Raw genomic sequence first — 25054 nt, 5'->3', positions numbered from 1 at the left:
GTACAGCCTTCATGCATGGAAACACATAACCAGGTAAATTACAATTTTGGCATCTAATAGACCATATGTACCACATTCTTGAATTGTGATAGACAGCAGTCTCTTGCGGTCTTACAAAAGTCGCTTTCATACTTTGGTGAATGACTCTCCTAACATCCATGGCTGCTACACACAAAACGAAATATAGACAAAGATGCACTCAGCAACTGATAGTGCTGGGCTGGTAGGTGAGGCAGCAGTTGCGACAATGGAGTCAGGCACACATTTCTAAGGTCGCTTGCCTTCTTACAACAAAACTTCTGACGCCAAATGTTGCGCTCTGGGGAGTAGGACGGTACAGTGGATGGTGGCTGTAGATCAGGTCGACGTCAGGACGTCGCCAGTTGACCACCCAAGGAATGTGGGTACATTGGCTGCCTACCTGAAACCCAAGGTGTTATTAAAACAGTACTACAATATTAAACTTTATCTTTCACAAAATACAATGGCGTATCGACGTTCAGGCAGGCAGCGCTTTCGGGAATGCAAAACGTAAATGCCTGTCCAGTATGTGCTGGCCAGGGTGTGGGCCATAAGGCCCCAGTGGTAGTGGCAGAGTCGGCAAAGTGAGCTTCATTGTCATCACGAGGCCATTGCCCCGCACAGTCAGCAAGTGTCGCCATCTACACTGCTCAACGTAGCCAACAGCTTTCCAGAGAAGATGGCCAGTGCACCTATGACCATGTTGTAGACTGTATACAGGGAAGTGTCTACCTGCTGTGTTTGAAGTACTTGAAACAATGCAGAGAAGTGCTGTGGCCTCTTGTCAGGAGAGAGAGACTGGCGCTAGCAAAGTCTGCTACAAGAACGGATGTGAATGACAGCAGTGGCACGCCAACAGAGTGATCGATGACGATGTGCTCCCAGGTCCTCTTAATTGTACATACAGAAGACCCTCCAGATATTGAGGGAAACTGGAGCTAAGTACAAGGACAGGAGAACGGTATGGAACATATACAAAGAAGAGGTGGCAATAGTGAGATGTGGGGAACATCAACAACAAGCAAAAATTAAACAGGGTGTGAGACAGGGATGTGCACTCTCCCCTGTCCTCTTTAATATGTACATACAGAAAGCAATGGACGAGGTCAGAGAAAAGTTAGGACAAGCTAATGGAATCAGGATCCAGGGAAAAATAGTTGATATGCTGCATTTTGCGGATGACATTGCTGTCCTAGCGGAAAATGAGGAAGAATTACAAGTAGTGTTGGAGGAAATGGAAAACACTCTTGCTACACGGTACAACATGAAAATTAATAAGTCAAAAACAAAAATCTTAGTTGCAAGCAAACAAAATAATCAAGCAATTACGAATATAAGGCTGAATGGAGAGAAGCTGAAAGAAATACAAGACTTTGTCTACTTGGGAAGCAGAATAACATCAGATGGTCGTAGTAGGAAAGATGTAATAAGTAGAATAAATCAGGCAAAGATTGCATTCTATAAAAGGAAAGGACTCCTCACATCAAATATGATAAGTCTGTCGTTAAGGAAGCGGTTAATAAAGACCTTTGTTGGGAGTGTGCTTCTCTACGGCAGCGAAACCTGGACACTTGGAGAGGACGAAAGAAGAAGGACTGAAGGATTCGAAATGTGGTGTCTGTGAAGGATGTTAAAAATTCCATGGACGGCCAGGATGACAAATGAAGAAGTCCTGCAGAGAGCGGAGGAAGTTCCAGTTCTTTGGAAGACGGTCAAGAAGAGGAGAGGTATATGGATGGGACACATTCTGAGACATGAAAGTCTTCTCCATACTATAACGGAAGGCCTTGTGGAGGGCAAAAGGGCAAGAGGCAGATCTAGAAGAAAGTACATAAGCCAGATAATGCAGGACCTAGGATGCGGAAGTTTCACGGAATTGAAGAGGCTGGCCGACAATCGCACTGAATGGAGAGCTGCTGCAAATCAATCTTAGGATTGGCAACTTAAGAAGAGAGAAGACCCTCCAGATGGTGATGGCCACAACCCTTCCAACAGATACTGCTGCTCCATGGAAGATCGAAGGCAACTAGATGAGCAGAGGATCAACAAACTTAGGCCTCACCTCCAGACCGAAGATCTACAAACTGAACAGAACTCCACCAAAACAGTATTCATACAGGTTTGGCTCATGTGCTCCCTTACAGTGAGTTAGGAACGAAATAATTTGGTCTGCTTTTCTCGTTTCATCTGCTCTCTCGGTCGCTTCAGGATTTCGCAACTTCACCTTTCAGGCGCTTTTTCTGCTGTGTCAGTATTCTGAGTAGTTACTCTCGTGTCCAACAACAGTCGCAATTATCACGATATTCCTCTGTCACCATGGTGTCAGTCTGCTACGTTGCTGGCTCAAATGCTTAATTCATTCAGGGTTTCAGAATAGCTTCCGTGTTTGCTGCTGAAAGACTGGCGGTTCTTTCTCGCTATAATTTCGCCTGTTTATTAATCCGTTCTGCTCTGCCTCTGACGCTGCCAGGAAAGACCTTTATTAATTTTCTGGCTGCACCAAATATACTACTCTGCTGTGCAACAGAACTTAGCTGTACGCAGTACACAATGGTTTGAAACGTGTTCACATTCCTTTCTTAGTAGCGTTTCCTTAAGTGCAGTTAGGGGACCAGACCATAAACAGGAAAAACAGCCCCATACTTCTCTGTACTTCAGTGTTCGCACTACACATGATGGCAGCTAACATTCTCCAGGCGTTCACCAAACTGTCCATCGGACTGTCACAGAGCATAGCGCGATTCATCACTACAAAAGCACTTTGGAACTTACGAGTTACTCGTTCCGCTGGTCTCAAGCGAATTCTTACAGCCAGCCTCGACGATGTTCGATGATCGTTGCCTGTTAGTGAATGAGTTCTTTCTGGGCTTTATTTGGCTGTGGTTGTCCCTTGGAATTTCTGCTTGACAGTCACATCATCCAGAGTCTAGTTGGGCAGCCTTAGAGGGGTGGAAATATCCCTGGCTGATTTGTTACTCAGGTGTCACCCAATGACAAGTCCACGTTCAAAGTCACTGACCTCACCCGACCGACCAATTCTGCTGTTACTGATTCCGTTTCTATACTGGTGCGGCCGCCTGCCGTGATATCTAGTGGTCAATTTCGCATTCCATAGGAGTATCTGGACACTTTGGTTCATAGGAGTATCTGGATACCTTGGATCAGATAACGTATGGTGAGCAAAGTTATATACAAACTACATGTCATAGTTGCGATTAGTTGTGTTAAACTAACGAACCATTACATTTCCATTATAAAAGGTAAAATGGACTGTGAGGGGACTTTTGTAAACGGCTTGTATGCGTAGAAAGATCTTAATCAACGCGCATTATTAAAGTATGCGTGTGTTCTTGTTAATTCAACACACAATGGTTGCTCACTATAATAAACACTGTAATTGAGATCGTCTTTAAGATACTGAAAAAAATGATTCTTTTTTAGTAACTGCTATGATAGTAACGGAGATGCCACCAAGTGGCTAGCAGAGAGCAGGTAATTTCTGACGATTTTCTAGTTACTCACGTAAGAATGGCGCTGGCCCCGGTTGAATGGGTGACAAGGAAGATTTATCACGGACGTTAGCGGGAACGGAGAATCAAAAGAACCCGCAGCCGCTAGAACTTGTCGCCCCAAACTATGTTGATTTGCAAGTAGTATGGCTATTTTAGGTGACCCTCATTATATGATTAGTTTTCTTTCAAATTTTCTTAAGAAATATTTGAACTGCAGTGGTAGAACCTATAGTATCTGACATATTAATCCATAAATAGCGTTTTCCTAATTTCTTAGTTGTTTCAATCTGCCGGAATTAAGGTAATATAATTAAGACGATCTAAGATCATACACGAACAGTGGTAGTTTAGTTTTCCTTCTTTTTCAGTTTACTGCAACTAATTTATAACAAGGACCTTAAGTGTTCCCGTGGAGAACACAATGTTTTTAACAAGAGAACCTGATGTAGAATATCCCCAGTTTATAACCACCCAGCTTAATTTGCGTTGAAAGAAAAAAGTGGTGGACAATGGAGGACACGTTCGCTGACAGCATTTAACAAAGATACGTCTCCATGAAGGTCGTTCGTCTGTCTTGATTTCTTTGAGAAAATGCTGCTGTTCCTGTTGTTGTGCTGTCAACCACATCTCACAAGTGAGCAGATGTATTTCGAAGTCAGTGGTAGAATGCCTAGGGTATGATGGTTAATAGAGCTAACGTGTCGTGTGGTCAGGACGGTTTGCTTCTGGGCTAAAACTAAACTGTCGGACACAATAACCTAGCAGTAGCAGTAGTAGTAGTGGTAGTAGTAGTGATTTCTGTTCGCAGATTCCGCTTCTGCTCTGGGCGCAGAGCCTCAGCGACGAGAGGCTGAAGATACACGCGGCGCCCTGGACGGCCCCACACTGGATGAAGGCCTCCAATGGGACGACCGGCATCACGTGGCTACAGCCCAGATACTACCAGGCCTGGGCCGACTACTTCGTCAAGTAAGATCCAGCAAGATACATCAGTGCATACACTGCAGCCAAACAACAGTAACCAAAGTGTGCGCTTTAATTAAACTGTCGAGACACGCTGTTATGTTCAACTCCTGGCACAGAAATCTCATTGGGCTGTTTATCAACGGATAATACTTTGTGATTAGTTGAAGGAAGGAAGATTAAGTTTAACGTCCCGTCGACAACGAGGTCATTAGAGACGAAGCACAAGCTCGTATCGCGTCAAGGAGCGGGAGGCATATCGGCCGTATCATTACGAAGGAATCATCCCGGCATTTACCTGGTGGATTTAGGAAAATCATAAAAAACTAGAAAAAAGCGATTCTGAACCATCTCCCTCCCGATTGCGACTCCAGTGTTGGATGAGTCAGGTTTTCTGCATATAGCGTTCTCGCTTCCCACGCCCGGGTTCCCGGGTTCGATTCCCGGCGGGGTCAGGGATTTTCTCTGCCTCGTGATGGCTGGGTGTTGTGTGCTGTCCTTAGGTTAGTTAGGTTTAAGTAGTTCTAAGTTCTGTGGGACTTATGACCACAGCAGTTGAGTCCCATAGTGCTCAGAGCCATTTGAACCATTTTTTCTGCATAATACGATGGATATAGGTCTACGGGACTGGTGGGAAACATTGACGGGCGATTATTGATGGAATAATACAAGACAATGGGACAAGAGCAATTACGTGGGGACTGGTTCGAAAATATTCTCCGCCTCTAATCCAGGCATGATCGTTTTAGGTATCAATCCACCTGTGGACATCATATTCTTGTCACTGTTTGAGTGAGAATACGGTAACAGTGCCCTAAACTCAATACAAGATAATCATTTATATTTCAAAGTACTTTGTTGAAAATTATTCAGTTTCATCTTGGCGAGATGGTACTGCAACCTTCTATTGCAACTATTTAAGAAAACGGTGGTAGGTTGCAGAATGTTCTTCATTAACTAAAAAACGACGCGTTTCGTCTGCATAGGGCCTCGTCAGGTTATGATAAAAAATCTGAAATTTACTGTCAACCCCTCAAGAATTCATACCGCCTAAAACGTACTAAAACGCAACCTCATGGAGGCGACGACAGCCATACCAGAGCAGAACAAGACCTCACACGAACTGTAAACTGCCGTACACTACAGCCGCCCTAGAGACCCCTTCATATTCACATAACGCATTCATAGGAATGACAGGAGCAGATGCCAAATTTTGAGGTGTGGTAATGACAGCACCAAGTGGATCTGCCGTCGGCTGTACAGTGTGATAACAACGTAAAATCAAATAGTAATGGATAAATTAAGAAATGAATAAAACATAATAGATCATATGGGAATACACACAACGATGGACATGCCAGATCGAAAGCTATACACAGAAACATTGAAAACCCTTACTCTCAAAAGCAGCGTAAAAGGGTTACGAAATAAAATATGTGGATCAATGAAATAAAGTTTATACTACAAATATATGGCTAAACGATAACAACAGGGAAAAGACAAAATATAACCACATTTAAGTGACAAGCGACCAAGGCTCCGGTAATAAAAACCTAAAAACAAATGCACTACTGGCTATTAAAATTGTTACACCACGAAGATTACGTGCTACAGACGCGAAATTTAACCGACAGGAAGAAGATGCTGTGATATGCAAATGATTAGCTTTTCAGAGCATTCACAAAAGGTTGGCGCCTGTGGCGACACCTACAACGTGCTAACATGAGGAAAGTTTCCAACCGATTTCTCATACACAAACAGCAGTTGACCGGCGTCGCCTGGTGAAACGTTGTTGTGATGCCTCGTGTAAGGAGGAGAAATGCGTACCATCACGTTTCCGACTTTCATAAAGGTCGGATTGTAGCCTATCGCGATTGCGGTTTATCGTATCGCGACATTGTTGCTCGCGTTGGTCGAGATTCAGTGACTGTTAGCAGAATATGGAATCGGTTGGTTCAGGAGGGTAATACGGAACGCCATGCTGGATCCCAACGGCCTCGTATCACTAGCAGTCGAGATGACAGGAGGCATCTTATCCACATGGCTGTAACGGATCGTGCAGCCACGCCTCGATCCCTGAATCAACAGATGGGGACGTTTGCAAGACAACAACCATCTGCACGAACAGTTCGACGACGTTTGCAGCAGCATGGACTATCAGCTCGGAGATCATGGCTGCGGTTACCCTTGACGCTGCATCACAAACAGGAGCGCCTGCGATGGAGTACTCAACGACGAACCTCGGTGCACGTGTGGCAAAACGCCATTTTTTCGGATGAATCCAGGTTCTGTTTACAGCATCATGAGGGTCGCATCCGTGTTTGGCGACATCGCGGTGAACGCACATTGGAAGCGTGTATACGTCATCGCCATACTGGCATATCACCCCGGCGTGATGGTATGGGGTGCCATTGGTTACACGCCTCGTTCACCTCTTGTTCGCATTGACGGCACTTTGAACAGTGGTCGTTACATTTCAGATGTGTTACGACCCGTGGCTCTACCCTTCACTCGATCCCTGCGAAACCTTACATTTCATCAGGATAATGCACGAACGCATATTGCAGGTCCTGTACGGGCCTTTCTGGATACAGAAAATGTTCGACTGATGCCCTGGCCAGCACATTCTTTAGATCTCTCACCAACTGAAAAGGTCTGGTCAATGGTGGCCGAGAAACTGGCTCGTCACAATACGCCAGTCACTGCTCTTGATGAATTGTGGTATCGTGTTGAAGCCGCATGGGCAGCTGTACCTGTATACGCCATCCAAGCTCTGTTTGACTCAATGCCCGTTATTACGGCCAGACGTGGTTGTTATGGGTACTGATTTCTCAGGATCTATGCACCCAAATTGAGTGAAAATGTAATCACATGTCAGTTCTAGTATAATATATTTGTCGTTTATCATCTGCATTTCTTCTTGGTGTAGCAATTTTAATGGCCAGTAATGTAAATTGTTTAAAATGGGAAACATAAAATCATACAAAATCTGATTCTTTGCTTGATAACTGATTACTGAGGAAACGTATCCTTCTTAGCGTGTGACGTTTAACAATTTCAGTTTCTTCAACCAGATAGAGCCTCTTTCGTTTTGGAGCGTAGTGTAAAATTCTTAAGTTTCCGAGCGTAGCTGGCTGGTAGCCACTTGATTTAAGGTGCTCAGCGAAGTCGAAATTATGATTAAGCTGCCCCTTCTTAGTGGGTAAATGCTCCTGAACGTAATTTTAAAAGCCCTTCCCGTCTCTCCAATATCAGCTGCTTGACGTTCACAGCACTCGAGCTTATATACACCAGAGGCAACACATTTATCTCTCAGGGGACGCTGATTGCGAATGTATTGATGTTAGATTTTATTGGACGTGGTATTCACTGTTCTTATATTTTGACCAAGAAGGAGTTTAGCTATGGCATAGGATACATTATATAAAAATGGAAGTTTAGCAAACTTGCAGTTTTGAGGTGGGGGACTGAGAGTGGCTTCTCGGTCGTCTGGCGATGCTTTTTCCTTGTATCACTTGTCAACGGTGGAGGGGTGGTAGTCATTATAGGATTCCACATATTTCAAGTTTTCCACTTCCTTTGTAATAGATTCAGCTCCAGGCGAAATTTCTGTGATATGCTGGATTAATGATCTAAAGTAGCTTGTAGTTACAGGGGTGACACGACGTAGCGTGTATAACTGAGTCGCTTGTAGATGGATTGCGATAAATGTCGAATTTGAAGACTCATTAGTGAGTCAAAGCTGCAAATGAGGGACGTTGAGAATACCATGGCTATTCATGCCCTCTTGCATAAAGACCATTTACCTATGAAGACTGTTAAACTCTTAGACCAGAAGCATAATATCCGATCCCTTACCATCAAAGACAATTACTATGTCATCGACATATTGCCCCTAAAAGCGAAGTCTTTTGGAAATGGTGGAGCCCCGCGTGAAATAGTCACACCCCGGTTGGGTCGGAGATTTTCTCCACTCAAGAACTGGGTGTTCTGTTGTCCTTATCATCATCATTTCATCCCCATCGACACGGAAGTCGCCGAAGTGGCGTCAACTTGAAAGACTTGCACCAGGCGAACGGTCTACCCGACGGGAGGCCCGCATTTCCATTTTCCATTCAGAGCTACATATGACAAAACAGGGAGATGTGACGAATTAGCCCTAACGGTTAAAAAGAGTGTTGTTTGAAATGAAATAAATCACTTACCTTATTCCCCTTCTGTTGTCTTCTCAAATCTTTTTTAAGTTGACTCAGATCCAGTGTATTATGAAGCTTTACCACGAGGAACCCAGTTTTTTGTCATTCGTGCATAAATTTTAGTATAAGACATTGCAGAGCCTTGTTGGTCGACATTATTTATGAAATTTATTGCTTTCACACAACTTCCAACATCGAATAATAAAGCACTTCGACTTTGCACATAACAGAACAGAACACACAATTACACTATTGAGCATAGCATTACAGAATATAGCATCGCTAGAACCGAGTTAACACGCCTTATCGCATTACAGAAGATTATTAGCACGCGCGTTAACTTTACTAGACATACCGTAATACCTTAACTTGAGAAAAAAGCCCGAAGGAATCAGTGAGGTCATTTTCGAAGGGATCAAACCACAGTACTCTTGAAGCGACATAAGAAACTGATGGAAAACCAAAGTTAAAATGAGCAGTCAGGAAATTTATCCTCACAGCTCCTGAATTCTATTTCAAGTGAGTTATTGGACATATTTTTGTAAAGGGTCCTATGAATTAAATGTATTGTGTGGTTTACTGTTATCGACAAAAGTTAGAGGGCTTAAAATACACGCATAACCTGTAATATAGCAGAATTAACCTATAATACAAGCACAGAAATCGCGAACAAGTTTTAACGACACCATCTGTTGTGAACAAAATATAATTTTTTATAATATCTTATTATTTGGTTGAAACAAAGTATCAAGTCAAACTAACTCACATTCTCACACTTCACATTCATGTAGGAAATCATATGGTTTCGGAGACTGAATTTCAGAAAGCATTAGATACAAGATTACATTAAAAAAATACCGAAAAAGATATGTAGTGTGTGACATGTGGGCAAGACTAACTTGAGGATTAATAGCAGTGTATATTGCAGGCATTGTGATAAGCTGATAAAATTTGTTGATCTATATGTTATTTTGGAATCTGTACCCATAGTCTAGGAGTAGCACATTTCGCTACTAAGCAAAAGTCCAGAATGCCGGGTTTCAATATAGCCACTGCTTAAATTTTGAACAAAAAGTCATCAGCAATGTCGGCCGAAGGCTTCAGGTATAACAAGTCACCCTCGTCCTGCCAACGGCCTTGTCAAAAGTGGCGGAGGAGCGGACAGAAGTTCAAGGCACTCTCTTACCCTTGGGGCAGGAAAATGCCCGTGAAAGGAGGAAGAATCAGCAATGATTAACGGGATGAGGATGCAGAAGACAATGGAAACCACTGCATTAAAGGTACATACAGTGTATCCAGAGGACATACGTCCTCTAAAAAAAATTAAAAAGTTGCATGATGGTCTCTCCACTGGCATAAGATTCCGGACTAGTCCCTCATTCAGATCTCCGTGAGTGAACAGCTAGTGAGGAGGTAACCATGAGAAAAATATTGGAGAACCAACGAAAGGGTACCTTCTATGCTGGAGGGTATGGAATGTCACAAGGTAAAGCGTGGTAGGAAACTATAAAATCTGAAGTCGTAAATGCTAAGGCTCAGTCTACATATAGTAGTGGTCAGTGAAGCGAAATGGAAAGAACACAAGTTTTCTGGTCAGACGAGCATAGGGTAATATAAACAGCAGCAGAAAATGATATAAAAGGAGTAGGATTCATTGTAAATAGGAAATAAGGGAAGAGAGCGAGTTACTGTGAACAGTTCAGTGGTACGGTTGTTCTCATCAGAACAGACAGCAAACCAACACCGACAACAGTAGTCTGGTATACATCCGTCGTCGCAAGCAGAAGATGAAGAGGAGGTAGAGAAAGTATATGAGTATATTGAATGGGTAATTCAGTACGTAACGAAAGATGAAAATCTAGTAGTCATGAGGGATTAGAACATGGTTGTATAGGAAGGAGTAGAGGAAAGGGTTATGGCAGAATATGGGCTTGATAATAGGAACGAGGGAGGAGAAAGACAAATTGCCATAAATTTCAGCCAGTAATAACAAGTGCTCTGCTCAGTAATCACAAGAGCAGGATGCATACTTGAAAAAGGCAGGGAAATGGGATAACTTCCAGCTAGATTACGCTGTGGTTAGGCAGAGATTTCGAAATCAGCCACTAGATTGTAAGACGTACACAAGAGCACGTGTACACTCAGATCAAAAGTTATTAACGATGAAAACTAGGCTGAAATTTAGGAGACTAGTCAGGAAAAGACAATGCGCAAATAAGTGGGATAAGGAAATATTAAGGACTAAGAGATATGCCTCAAGTTCTTTGAGGCTATAATTAATGACTCAGTAGACAGTTCAGTTGAAGAGTATTGATGTCTCTGAAATGGCAGTCACGGAAGTTGCGCAGAATAACGTAGGTACGGAAAATAACTGCAAAAATACCATGTATAAAAGAAGAAATACATCAGTTGATGGGCGAAAGAAGGAAGCAGAAAAATGGTAAACGAAATTCAAGAATACGGAAATGCAAGTCTGTTAGGAACGAAACAAATAGGGAGTGCAAGGAAGCTAAAGCGAAATGGCTACCTGAAGAAAGAAGAAATTGAAAAAGAAATTATTGTCAGAACGCTTGACTCTGCGTACAGAATGGTCAAAACAACTTTGGGTGAAACTGACATCAAGTCCGGCGCTTAATGAAGAGGAGAGAGCGGATAGTTGTAATGAGTATACCTTAAAGGCTTGTATGAGGGTGAGGAATTGTCTGACGAAATTTTAGAAGAAGGAACAGGAGTCGGCAAGGAAGAAGGGGATCTAGTATTAGAACCAGAATTTGAAAGAGCTTTGGAAGACTTAATATCAAATAATGCAAAAGGGCTGGATAAAATTACATTGGAATTTATAAACTGAATGTGGGAAGTGATAAAAAACGACTATTCACACTGGGTGTGGAATTTTTGAGACTGGCGATATATCACCAGACTTTCGGAAAAGCATCATCCACACAATTCCGAAAATAACAAGAGCCAAAAAGTTCGAGAATTATCCTACAATCAGCTCATTCACCTAAGTTGCTGACGAGAATAATATACAGAAAAAAGGTGATGAAAATTGAGGATCTTTTAGCTGATGATCAGTTTGACTTTAGGGAAAATGAAAGCACAGTGATGCAGTTACGACTTTGCCGTTAGTAATGGAAGCGCAAGGAAGGAAAGAAGATGGGGTTTAACGTGAGAGAAGTAAAGGAGTTAGTTCATGCGGAAAAATACGTTTTTAAGGAGTTGACACGATCGTAAAATTATTTCAAGCAGTGGTGCTAGAGGATTAGCACTGGGAGAACAGATGCAGAACATAATAACAAGATATTAGGAAAAGTAACGTGTTTGACGTCACAACCGGCAGGGGAGTTATAAATAGGGGTCGCAGACCATTGTCCGAGGCAGAACGCGTCGGGTGTTGGCTGAGGAAGGGGTTGTAGCTGATGTCAGTCCCTTCTCAGTGACGTAATAAGGTTTTTAATCGCTCATCGTATGTTGACAAAGTCAGTTTATGAACAATCACGTAGGCAGTGAGTGATCTTATTTGATCTTTTGAAGCTATACTTGTGATTGTGCAATACCTACAGACTTAGACGTTGCTAGCATAGATAATGAAGCTAATGTCGAGTCGTTACGTCATCTTTCATTTTCATGACGGTGAGTAGGATGAAGCTTATTTCAGATGATAAATTTCCTCGGTGATGTATTAAACCATCGGCGATGACGTTCTGGCCACTACTGTCTCTGTCAATATTTATATCGTGTTGGAGAACATCGTGTGTCTTGTAACCAAGCAGATTCGTAACTATCCTGGCGTTTCCTTTTCAAGTCTCGTGTGGCAGCTGCAGTATTATTGTGATGTTATGCGTGAGGCGCTAGTGAGTTAAATTTAGGAATGTTTCGGTGCGGTCGCAATTAGTATCTATCACTTACGCTCCTAGTATTCTGGTGTGTGGAGACGATATCACAGCAATTTTATTGTTAGTAATGTACACAGAACCAATCGCAGGACATAGGATCTTTAGAACATACTATTTTTTTACCGGAGTAGCATGTTATTAATTTAACGGTGTACCAAAACCTTGCTAAGTTGTGTTGTATTCACGCAAAGCGTGATGATGTCACTGGATGGAGCGCAGGGAAGATCGACTGCCGACAGGTTAGGGCAGCTAGGGTTTAACAGGGCGTGCGAATGCGCTGCGACCACACAGAGCCAAAAGATAGTGTAGCCATGTGTAGAAATGAAACATGGACAATAAACCGTTTAGAGCAGAAGAGCATAGAAGCTTTTGAATCACCGTGTGAATAATGAGGAGGTACTGAATAGAATTGTGGAGAAGAGGGATTTGTGGCACGACTAGAAGAAAGGACCGGTTGGCAGGACACGTTCTGAGGCATCAAATGATCACCAATTTAGTACTGGAGGGTTGCGTGGAGGGTAAAAATCTTAGAGGGAGACCAATAAATTAATACAGGAAGCAGATTCAGAAGGGTGTAGGTTCCAGTAGTTACTCGGAGATGATTGGGCTTGCACAGCATAGGGTAGCATGGAGAGCTGCATCAAACCAGTCTCTGGACTGAAGACAACAACAACAACAACAACAACAAAAATCATTGGGTCTAATTTAGGGGGTGTAATGCGACACGTGCGGTTCAACCCCTAGACGAGTTTGAGCCAGGTCATTTCGACGAAGAGGATCCACATGTGAGCCCGAACATCTTTGGGATGTTAGCTCGTAGGAGTGAAACAAGATTGTAGCCTACCCCCAATGAGAAGCGGACTAACATGACCGATCTACCTTACATTTATTGTAAATGTTTTACCTACCCTATTTAACGTAGTGCCACTAAACGTTTGATGGACATACAGCTGCCATACAACGGAGCTCCGGCAGACTTTGATGTCAATGTGAGGAATCAACTGAACGTCGCGTATCCAAATCGATATATTGGTAGAGGTGGAGAGTTGCATCAAACCTGTCTTAGTACTGAAGGCCACAACAACAGCAACGATTCCCGAAGTGGAATGGCCCATAGGTCTAGCTCCAACTGCCATTCCGCATTTACAGTCTGTTCATTCCCGTCGTGTGGTCATACTCAAGTCGGAATCGTTTTGCCATGAATAACTTGAGTTGTAATCACAGCTCCGCCAGTGCATTGCTCTTTTATACGTTGCGTACGCTATACTACCGTCATCTTTACATATGCATACCACTATCCCATGACTTTTGTCACCTCATAGTAAATTAATAAAAGAGTAAAAGGCTAAGTGATGTGGTTGGGAATATGGCAAACACTGTGACGGCCACGTGTCGCCTGCAGGTTCCTGAAGGAGTACAGGCGGCGCGGCGTGGACGTGTGGGCCGTGTCGCTGCAGAACGAGCCCACGTCCGGCGCCGTCGTCAACTACGGAGTCAACAGCATGGGCTGGAGTGCCCAGGGGCTGCGCCGCTTCCTCGAGGGTTTTCTGGGCCCCACGCTGCTCCGCGACTCCTCCGTGGCCAGCACGGGCATCATCATCGGGGAGGACACTCGCGCGTACTTGGATTGGACCCTCCAGGTGAGGTTGGCGCGCCTCCCTGTCTTCCTGCAGGGGATGACAGCACTGCTTTAAGTTTCTTCTCCTCGACTGACTACACCAATGGTGTTGGACTGTATAAAGTGGATAAGCAGGAGCCTGACGGATTAGGCTGGAAAGGTGTCACCCTTTCTGATCATGACATATCGCCGTCAGCCACCAGTTACATATGTAAATGGACTTCAAAAAAGTAAGTTAGGCAGCTGTCCCCCGCTAAGACCATTGCACAATAAGATGGTGCATTGTCAGAAGACAGTATATGTCCTGAGTTTTATGCCGACAAAGTGTTGGTTTAATACAGATGCATCAGAGGGTGCGAGTGAAACTGCAAAGAAGGTATATACGTTTTCCTAGCTTGAAGTACAGGATGGGTATAACTAAACATCCACTACCTGAGCCAGTGCAGACGGACAAATATACTGCCCAGTCACACTAATTTGACCACCTATCAACAGCCTGAATATCCACCTTTCTTAATGCGGGAAGTGAGTCAGTGAGGTTCTGGAAGGTGTCGACTAGGCTGTGGAGCGATGCCGAATCCAGCGTCGTGGCCAGCTGGGCTAGGTTTCTCAGTGGAGGATCCATGGTGCAAACAGCCCGATCGAGGTGGTCCTAGAGATAACTGGCTGGGTTTTAAAAAAAATGTGTGTGAAATCTTATGGGGCTTAACTGCTAAGGTCATCAGTCCCTAAGCTTACACACTACTTAACCTAAATTATCCTAAGGACAAACACACACACCCATGCCCAAGGGAGGACTCAAACCTCCGCCGGGACCAGCCGCACAGTCCATGACTGCAGCGCCTTGACCGCACTGGCTGGGTTTAAATCACGGGAGGTTTGGTGACCAGGGGAGCACGGTAAAGTCATCCTGGTGATCCTCGAACCACACACATACGCTGCATGCTGTGTGACACGTCGCACTGTCCTACTGTTAGATGACATCGTGGCGAGAAAAACCAACTGCATGTAAGGGTGGACATCTTCCCCAAGGATAGATGCATGCTTGTGTTGGTCCATTGTGCCTTCCAGAATGACGAGATCACCCAGGGAATGCCACTAAAACATTCCCCAGGCTATAACGCTCCCTCTTTCGGCCTGGGCGCTAACGACGATTGCTACAGGGTGTCTACTTTCAGACGTTTAGCATCGAACACGGCAACTGCCATCTGTCTGATGGAGAGTAAAATGTGATTCATCTAAAAATACCACCTGTCGCCGCTCACTGGACGTCCAGCTGCTTTCATCGCCGATGAACTGCAGTCAGCATGATTGCGTGAACCAGGTGCCATTTGCAGAAGCCCATATGAAGCAATGTTCGCTGAACGGTCATTGACGAGATCCTGTTCGTAGCCCCTTGGTTCACCTGGGTGATCAGTTACTCAACAGTTGCTCGTCTATTCGTCCTTACACATCTCCGCAGCTGTCGTTTTAAGGTCCAAGGTTCATTACAGTCGCCTCGGCTCCAGTTTTGCTTAGCGCCATTTTATCATGTACGGTATACTTTAACAATGGGGTCACACGAACGGTTTACAAACTTAGCGGTTTCGAAAATACTTCCATCCTGGCCCGAAAACCAATGATCGTTCCCTTTTGGACGTCAAACAAATCGCCGCATTTCCATATTACAACGAAGACTGCAATGGAGTCTGCATCCACTTGCAATGGTGTCTGCGTCCACCTCGACATTCTTTATATATTCTCCACTGCTCGTGCTGCCACCTGGTTATGCACCTTAACGTTGAACTTTGGTGATGGTCACATTAATATTACTTGACAGTATATTTATTTCATATGCACCCAATTTTAAAGGAATGATGTTCACCCTGCGTGCTGCAGGGCTTGTGCTGTTAGCACTGCTAGTGTGATGACTCGCCGTTAGATGCCAGTACTGGTACGGCGACGTAGGGTTCAAACACAAGCATCAGTGTGCATTCCACTTGCAAACTGCTCTGGACAAGGTGAGGAGGACGTTCGTAAAGTTGTTTTATGAAAATAACAACAATAGTGCTCCTGCTCTTCGTGAGTATCAACGCGATGAAGGAATGCGGAGAGGTCCTCTTTCCGTCGTCCTAGGGTTGAAGAACATGATCCCGAAGTTAGAGTTAACTGGAGATTTGGGAATTGCTCCATGGAGAGGCTGATGGAAAATTGCGCTACAAATTGTTGAATAAATTACTGTCCCATGGCTGGGGATGCTGGACGCAATATGCAAAGCCTAGTTACGACAGCTGGACATTCCGCCGTTAGAAAAGTGCTGCGAACAACTGTGAAATGGAATACCTTCAAGTTTCACATTACTCACCAACTTTTGCTACGTGACTTTCAGGTAGAAATCGCTCTTACGTTTCTTGCAACGGCTGAAGTTGACGACATGTGACCTTGGAACATTTTGTGGAGCGATGCAGCACTATTTACGCTCACTGGTGAAGTATAGCATTCACAAATGTTGAATTTCGGGATCGTCATCGCCAACGAACGCTCATGAAGTTCCCTTGCGTCACTGTGTAGTGTAGTTTGACGGCATAGTTCATGATTGGTCCATACTTTTCTCTGAGGAATTCAGACTCCAAGAATCAAGGACATGTAGCGTGAACGGCACACGTTACGGTGATTGCTAAGCCAACATGTGTCCCATGTTCTACGGTACGGAGATGCTTTGGAATCAACTGTTTGGATACTCGATGGTGTTTCACGTCACATTGCTCGTGAGATCACACGATACCTGCGTAACACTCTTGGCCAAAACCGAATCATTGGCCGATCGTGCGTGCCCATTAAGACTGCCAGATTTGAACCTGTGTTAGTTCTGGCTGTGGGGTTACCTGAAGGACAGAATTTAGTAATGGGATATCAACAGATAGTGGAGGTTAAAGATGAGCATAGCGGAGGAGGTAGGCAACATTTCACCTGAAGTGTTTCGGACAGCAATGTCTAGTGCGGTTGCATGCCTTGGTAGATGCAGACGGTCGTCACAATGACCGATGTTTCTAACCTGGAAGGTAAACGTACTACGCAGTTAAAAAATGTTACCTTTTCTTGTTGAAGTTAAAACTTGTTTCCATCAATGGATTATTAGTTATTTCTCTTCCTCATTTCCTTAGAAATTTTCCCATCAAGTATCATTGTCCTACGATCACTCATTCTTCAAGGGGACCCTCTCAAGCAGCGAAAATTTAATTATTAACCCCCTGGAAATGGGACAGTAAGATTCTTGTGGGAAAATCGTCTAATCGACACACGGTTTTGCCGTGAAATTCTGGCTGTACGTGGGGTAAATGCAGTATCACGTTCAGCCGTAATTAAACAGTGCCAACAACTGCTTCAAGGCCGCACAGATGTAGGAGATGCTTACCGGGAATGAAAGCGATCAACGTCGACCACCGACCACAGTGTGCAGGCAATCGAGGAACTGATTCGCGGCAAGCGTAGGTATTCCAGGGATGAGGACATTCACTTGGTGGTTCTTAGATGGCTTCTTTCTATACTCCATGAACTGAACGATTGTTATAACGTTCCTATTCATGTTAACAGAGGCTTGGCGGTTACGCTGAAAAACTGTGCCATGTATCTGTGTCACTCTGTAGTGCAGCATTCAGTCAAAGCTTCTTTGCCTGTCATAATAATGTGCAACTTACTTTTTGAAGTCCTCAAATAATATTAGAGAAAAACCATCTTCCAACGAAGTCTGGGGAGGGTAGGGACGTTGACTGGAGCAGCCTTCCACATAAGCATAGGCCGCAAATGCAGCATTGCATTGTGGAAGGACGACCGTAGAGCAAGAGCCAATCGGTGCCCAACGTGACTTCATTTTTCTTATATGCTGTCCAAATCGATTAAATCGCGAACTGTAAGTTTTCCTCTAAGGAAATGTAACCATAAAGAAAATTGATTTAATTCAGTACATTCTTGATGGCAGTGTATCCATCTACAAGATGACAAGCATAAGGTCCCACCCTTGAACTAACCACTTCAGTTGTGCATAATACCTTGGTGTTTAAAGCTGAACTAACGAGGGTTTGAGAAGATGGCGGTTCAGATCCCCATCTGGCTTCGAGACAGGTCTTCTGCTGTGTCAAGTGTCGTTCAGTTGATTAACGGGGGGTGAGGGGGGGTGGGGGGTAGAACGTCAAACAGATTGACTTGGAGCAGGAGAAGCATTGCAGTACATTTAAATTTTCACTGTCTTTACTTTTACAAACAAATTCATAAAACATTGTCAGCATGACCAAGACGAATTCAGGATTCACACTCACAGCAGTGGAAACAAAACAAAATAAAACAAACAATTTTTTTTCATGTGAAATTTCATCATTTTTTCACTTACTGTTGGCTGCATTTGCTGCTATAGGTACACGTTTCTTCATAAGTAAGAGAGATTCTTCGATGAATTTGGCGCAGCATACAAACCATACTTACACTTGTATGAAACTCTAGAATTTATTTAATTTATGAAAACAGGAATGAGTTGTTACATTTTAAACTTCATGTTTCGAAAAACCTCAAATTTTGTAGTTAATTATATCAATTTTTACCACAGTTTTTAATAGATTTGGAAAATTCTATAGTTTCATACACCTGTAAGTATGTTTGTATCCTGTGCAAAATTCATCGAAGAATGTATAAAGTTCAGACAGTGGAAATTAAAATGTCCTGTGGTGCCTCTCCTGCTCCAAGTCGGCCCGTTTGACGTCCTACCTCCCTTAACAAAAATGCTGTTACGTTTGCCTGAAAAAAAAAATCAGCTGGTTTGATGCCTCATCCTTCTCCAACCCAGTTTCTACTCCGTCTCTAATGACCTCGTCCTCAATGGGACCATAAACGCTAATGTTTCATTCTTATGACTAAATGAAATAATATTCTGTTTTTCTTCTACCACCTCGAGGCCCCCCACAGGAATTCCAGAATCAAAGACATGGCACCTCAAGGACACCATGACCAATTTTTGTAATAATGAAAATGAAACGTTCAAATTTTTTTTGTTATTTTTTATCACCACCTTCACCCTAGCGCAAAGGAAATGTTCAGGTCTAAAGCTAGTGCTACAAAGAGTAGTTTATCATCCTCACCCCGTTCGACAATCTGCTTTGTAGCTCTGGTTTTAGATCTGAACATGATCTCTGCGCCGGAGTGAAACTGGTAATAATAATAAAAACTGTTGTGAGTGTCCCAGATAGTGTTTCTTCATTATTGGGAAAACTTTTTGGAATTAATGGATTGGGTTATATGGAAATGCACATTAACGCTGTTCCGTTACAGTGTTTCAAATAATAAATTCTTTTAATGAACTGTATCAAAATGAAATACATTTCTTTCACTGCTCTCAGCATCCCTGAGATTTCCCTTCGATGAGTCAATGGATTATGTAACTGAAGAAAAATTAATGAAGTAATCCATTCGATATTGTCTAGATTACTCATCTCCAGCATATATGCCATAGCCCTGTACCAGACAGTCAAAACCATCGGGCACATTCTAAATACCATAGAAACATTTCGGTCGCAGCCTTCATCGGATCAAAAAATAAAAACAAATGTAGATATATGATTCAGTTCAGTTGTTGACGGGATAGTTTACATATAGGTAAGCTGAAACTTCCAGGCAGATTAAAACTGTGTGCCGGACCGAGACTCGCACTCGGGACCGTCGCCTTTCGCGGGCAAGTGCTCTACCAACTGAGCCACCCAAGCACGACTCACGCCCTGTCCTCAAAGCTTTAATTCCGCCAGTACCTCGTCTCCTACCTTCCAAACTTCACAGAAGCTCTCTTTGGTAGAGCACTTTGTAACCTCCCCACAAAAATCATTCACATTTAGTGTAACCTCAAAACAGAAAAATTCCTAAACTTCTCAACAGTAAAAATTATAATTATGTCGTTCACGTTCAGTGTAACGTCCAAACAAAAAAATAAATTCAGTAACCTGGTAATAATACAATGTAACTAACCTCTCAATTAAATTGTCGCTCACTTATAACTTTTCATAATTGACTGTGAATTTAACCTGATAAATTTTGGACGTCAGCAGTGCTGCGTCTTGGCCCTGAAAGATCATTCTGAATAAAAAAAGAAAAATTCTTACCTCAATGAAGTCGCCGGATAAAGCATATATATCTGCTCTTACAATAATTTTTTCTGGCACAGCCCTGTGCAATGCTGGTCGATAGATTTGTCATTTATGAAAGGAAACAATTGATTTTTCTTTTCCATAATTGGGATGACCAAGGATTGGAGAAATTAGTAAATTCTTTAAATTGAAATGAATGGTTGTTAAAAGCTACTTTTTATGAGGAAGATTATTATTAGGAGATTTTTAAGACATTTATATGGGACTTGAGATAACAATACTACATAAGCGCGAGGCTGCTTTTACCTTATAGAATAATGCTCAGGCTCCGGCATCGCTGCACCACGACCGGCCCAGCCAACACGATACACCAGACTGCTCGCTAGCAACAACTTACTGCTACAGCTTCACAGTTCCTACTGCAGTCAACACTGCTCTCTGGTCTGAGATTCTCTTATACCTTGCATGTCGCAGGCAGCGCGTGAGCAATACATCGAAATTACATCTGCTCGGACCTCTTACATAACCCTCCACTGGGGGGGGGGGGGGGGGGGGGCAAAAATTTGGCAGCGATGGTGAGTCAATTGGACTTGCCATAAGCAACAAATTTTTATATAATCCACTTAATTAACTAAGTCTACAGTCACAGAGTATATACATGTTTGATAAGTGCAGAACATATTAAGTAATGACAAAATGTATACGCAATGAGTACAAAAGATATTAACAAATGACAAAGTGCACACGCACGGTATAAGTCTTTAGCATTTTTACATAACATATCATGAAGTGAAATAAAGTGCACACGCACTGTAGAAGTCTTTAGCATATTTACATAACATATCATGGAGTGAAATAAAGTGCTCACGCACTGTAGAAGTCTTTAGCATATTTAGGACAACTGATCTTATTAACAAATGAAATGAAGTGCACACGCACTGTAAAAGTCTTTAGCATATTTAGGACAACTGATCTTGTTAACAAATGAAATAAAGTGCACACGCACTGTAAAAATCTTTAGCATTTTACAAGAACTGATTACCCTAAAAATGAAATAAAGTGCACACGCACTGTAGAAGTCTTTAGCATATTTACAACATATCATGGAGTGAAATAAAGTGCACACGCACTGTAAAAGTTTTTAGCATATTTACATAACATATCATGGAGTGAAATAAAGTGCACACGCACTGTAGAAGTCTTTATCATTTTACTAGAATTTAAACGCACTGTATAAGTCTTTACCATTTTACAAGAACTAGGAAAGGAATGGGAAAGGATTGCATCATGGTTGTAGCACAGTAGGTTGCACTAGCTGCACTGAAAGTCCATATCTTTCTACAGAAGCACAACACCAAGTGAGACAATCTGAAGTTCTCTTCCCTGAAGTATTAATCAGTGTAGCCAAGACACTGAAATGTTGTATTAATATTGTATGTTATCATTTTGGTAATACATTAGGTACACCAAACAGTAGGACCACAACAACATCTACATCGTTCAAGGTGGTGGACAGCTTGATATGTCAACACCACATTCTTGTAGAATCCATACTCTCACGTCAACGTAGAATTAGTGCAAAAACCAAATATAGTGCTCCATGATCATGAGGATGGACAGGACAAACGGATATTGCAGTAATTTCTTGTAATTAGGTCAGAAGGTGAAGGACATTAAGTCTTATGCTAGTCATCATTGAGAATTACACTAGTCTATCAACCGATTTGAGTAATTATTGGCATTCATTGGCTATTTACACAGCATTTAAGCAGTATGTATGAAGTATTACAGAACATTATTCATAAGTCATCTCAATATAGTAATTATTGGCACTCATTGGCCAGTTACAAAGCATTGTTTTATGCATTATTCAGAAGTCATTATTAAAAATAAGTTAACTATTGGCATAGCATTTATACATAATTCATCTAATTATAGTAATCATTGGCATTCATTCGCCAGTTACTAAACATGTAGCAAGTATTGAATATTACAAAACACTATTCATAACTCATCTGATTGCGGTAATTATTGGCACTCATTCGCCAGTTACAAAGTATTCATATAGTTTTACAAAACATTATTCAGTATTATTCAGAAGTCATCATTCAAAACAAGAGTTAATTATTGGCATAGCATTTATACAGTATAACAATAATATTATTTATAGAAATTATTGGCATAGCATTTGTGCATTATTACAAAACATCATTCAGTATTACTCAGAACTCATCATTCAAGTGACATAGGACATATTTAAAATGTAACACACTGTAACTATTACTCAAGGTCTGTAGTCCAACAATACATAGATATAATGGTTTCAATACAACAGAGAAATTTGTATTATATTTAGAACTAGAAATATATCTTAAACTGGTAGCATTATTTGGTTGTATACTGGTAATAGTTGGGACTGGTAATAATTTTTTTTTGGCTAGCAACGCATTGCGTTGGGATCGATAATTAATTGCTGGGGCATGAAAATATTTGCTTTTGACTTATTGCTGGAAATAAGGATTAATAACGTAATTCGTCATGAGTCAGCTGTAGCAAGGTTATGAAACAAGTAGAGTATATGTGATCACATTCATGAATGATACACACAAATGGGTAAAAAAATGCAAGTACTAGAACAGGTTTAATGACTAACTGCTTATAGCACATTAATTTCATGAATAGCTTCTCCTGGAAAAAATACGAAATGGATTATTGAGCTGAAAGAAGAAATGCATATTATGCTGAAAAGTAGTGAACTTCGAATTAACAGGTAATGAAACGTGTACTCAATATGTATGTACTCTAACTGTCCTTTCCAAAACATTCCGTCTTTATACCATGCGACATAAGACATACTGTCAAAACGAACTGCAAGAAATACTTAAATAACTACATAGCATCTCTTCACTAATAGTAAATATATAAACGTCATCATTATCATCATCTGCAAAGAAAAACTTCATTATTCATGATACCATAACTTCATCACTATCATCACCTGCAAAGAAAAACCTCATTATTCATATTAGCATATTCTTCATATAACTATTCATCATCATTTATTATCATCTGCAAAAAATAGACACTTCATTATTCACATTCATATTACCATTTACTTCATACAACTATTCATAGTATAGAGTTTCTTATTTCTAGCATATTTCATCACTAAAATTAACAGGTGTAGTTCTGTCTGACAGCTTGCATCAATCGCCTCGTATTCTGAAAGAAAAATAATTAGTTAAGACTGCTATCATACGATGTGTATAGTATATTCTGGTTAATGCTTGTTAATTCTGATCCATCTCTTCATGACAAGGTATTGCATTTTCTTTCGTTCATTCCGAAGGTGAAATTTCCATTTCATAGTAAACCATTGTGGTTGTATAATTTATTTCTTTTACACGTTATTGCTTTCTGAAAATGATGAATAAGGATTAATATCTTGCATTTAAATCACATACCCATTAAATGAAAACTTGTTTCTAGTGATATAATTAAGTATACAGCATAGCATGACAGAAAACGTATTAGGTCAAAAACATAGACAGTTTTCAAGTGAAAAAATGTACACACAGTATCATAATGTAGTAGCAAAAATGTAGAATAGTCAAGATGTGAGATATCATAAGACAAAATGTCAATGTCAACTGGTGTTTGTTACATCTTAAAGATTTCATAGTACATACAGAGAAAAATTCTACTTTCGATAGGAAAACAGACATACATACACAAAAAAAATGGAAAATGTGCACGGTCTGATGTCTAACGACAAGAAAAGTGACCTGCTAACCCTACCTTGCCGGGCACTTTCCAAGAAAAAATATAATCATCATCAGTAAGTGGTCATATAAATATCTGGAAACGGCATTACAGTGTGATAAATCATAAAGTATGTTCATTCAATAAAGGGTTTAATATTGGAGACAAGGTGATTGCCCTTGCTTTTTCTGGTTCTCAAAGTTTCGACATGTACTACGTTGGGGTGAGGAATGCTGCGAATTCAATATGGACCTGCGTATAGAAGCTCAAATTTACTGCAACTACTTTTTCCTCTGTTGGATAAATAGTGTGTGCGTACTAATATCTTCTGTCCAATGTGAAAATCACGGCGCGTACAAACCTGTTTTTGCTGTCTTCTCCGGTGCTCTGCGGCACGTTTGATGTTGTTGGGCGCAATGTCAATTATTTCATGGTGGCGTACTCGACGAGATGTAGGAAAGGATACTAATTCTTTAATTTAGTTAGGTGGTTCAACATTTTTCAATATAACAGTCGGAGATAGCATAGTAGATTCATTTGGTATGGAGTTAATTACATCCTGGAATGAGAGTATGTGTGTATCACAATCAATATGTTTTTTATGGCAGTATATTCTACATAGTTTACCAATTTCTTTCATTAGTCGTTCACAAGGGTTCGAAGAAGCGTGATACTTGGATATATAGATCGGAGAAATGTTTCTAGCTCGTAACATACGTGTCCATATCGCAGATCGAAATTGTGGGCCGTTGTCGGAAATTACTTTCAATACATGCCCTACATGAAATAAAAAATGTTTTACAAATGCATTCGAAATAGTTTTAGCAGTAGCTTTGCGTAACGGAGTGAAGGTAACAAATTTCGAAGTAAGTTCAACAGCGACAAAGATGTAGCAAAACCCTCTATTAGATCTGGGAATCGGACCAAAAATGTCTACAGCGGCCATGTGTCTCAATTTAACGGGTACAATGGGATGTAACGG

At 41.7% G+C, this 25054-nt stretch overlaps 1 protein-coding gene across 1 annotated transcript in view; it reads left to right on the top strand.

Annotated features, from left to right (window-relative positions):
* The window catches only part of LOC126236430 (lysosomal acid glucosylceramidase-like), a 190983-nt gene that overhangs the window by 122603 nt on the left and 43326 nt on the right, over positions 1–25054 (top strand). Inside the window, exons 5-6 of the mRNA XM_049945732.1 lie at positions 4342–4502; positions 13991–14228. Of these exons, the coding sequence (XP_049801689.1) occupies positions 4342–4502; positions 13991–14228 (399 nt within the window). The remainder of the gene's footprint in view (positions 1–4341; positions 4503–13990; positions 14229–25054) is intronic.

This window comes from Schistocerca nitens, chromosome 2 (assembly GCF_023898315.1).
Source record: "Schistocerca nitens isolate TAMUIC-IGC-003100 chromosome 2, iqSchNite1.1, whole genome shotgun sequence".
Classification (NCBI taxonomy): Eukaryota; Metazoa; Arthropoda; class Insecta; order Orthoptera; family Acrididae; genus Schistocerca; species Schistocerca nitens.
This window is presented reverse-complemented; position numbering and strand designations above follow the sequence as displayed.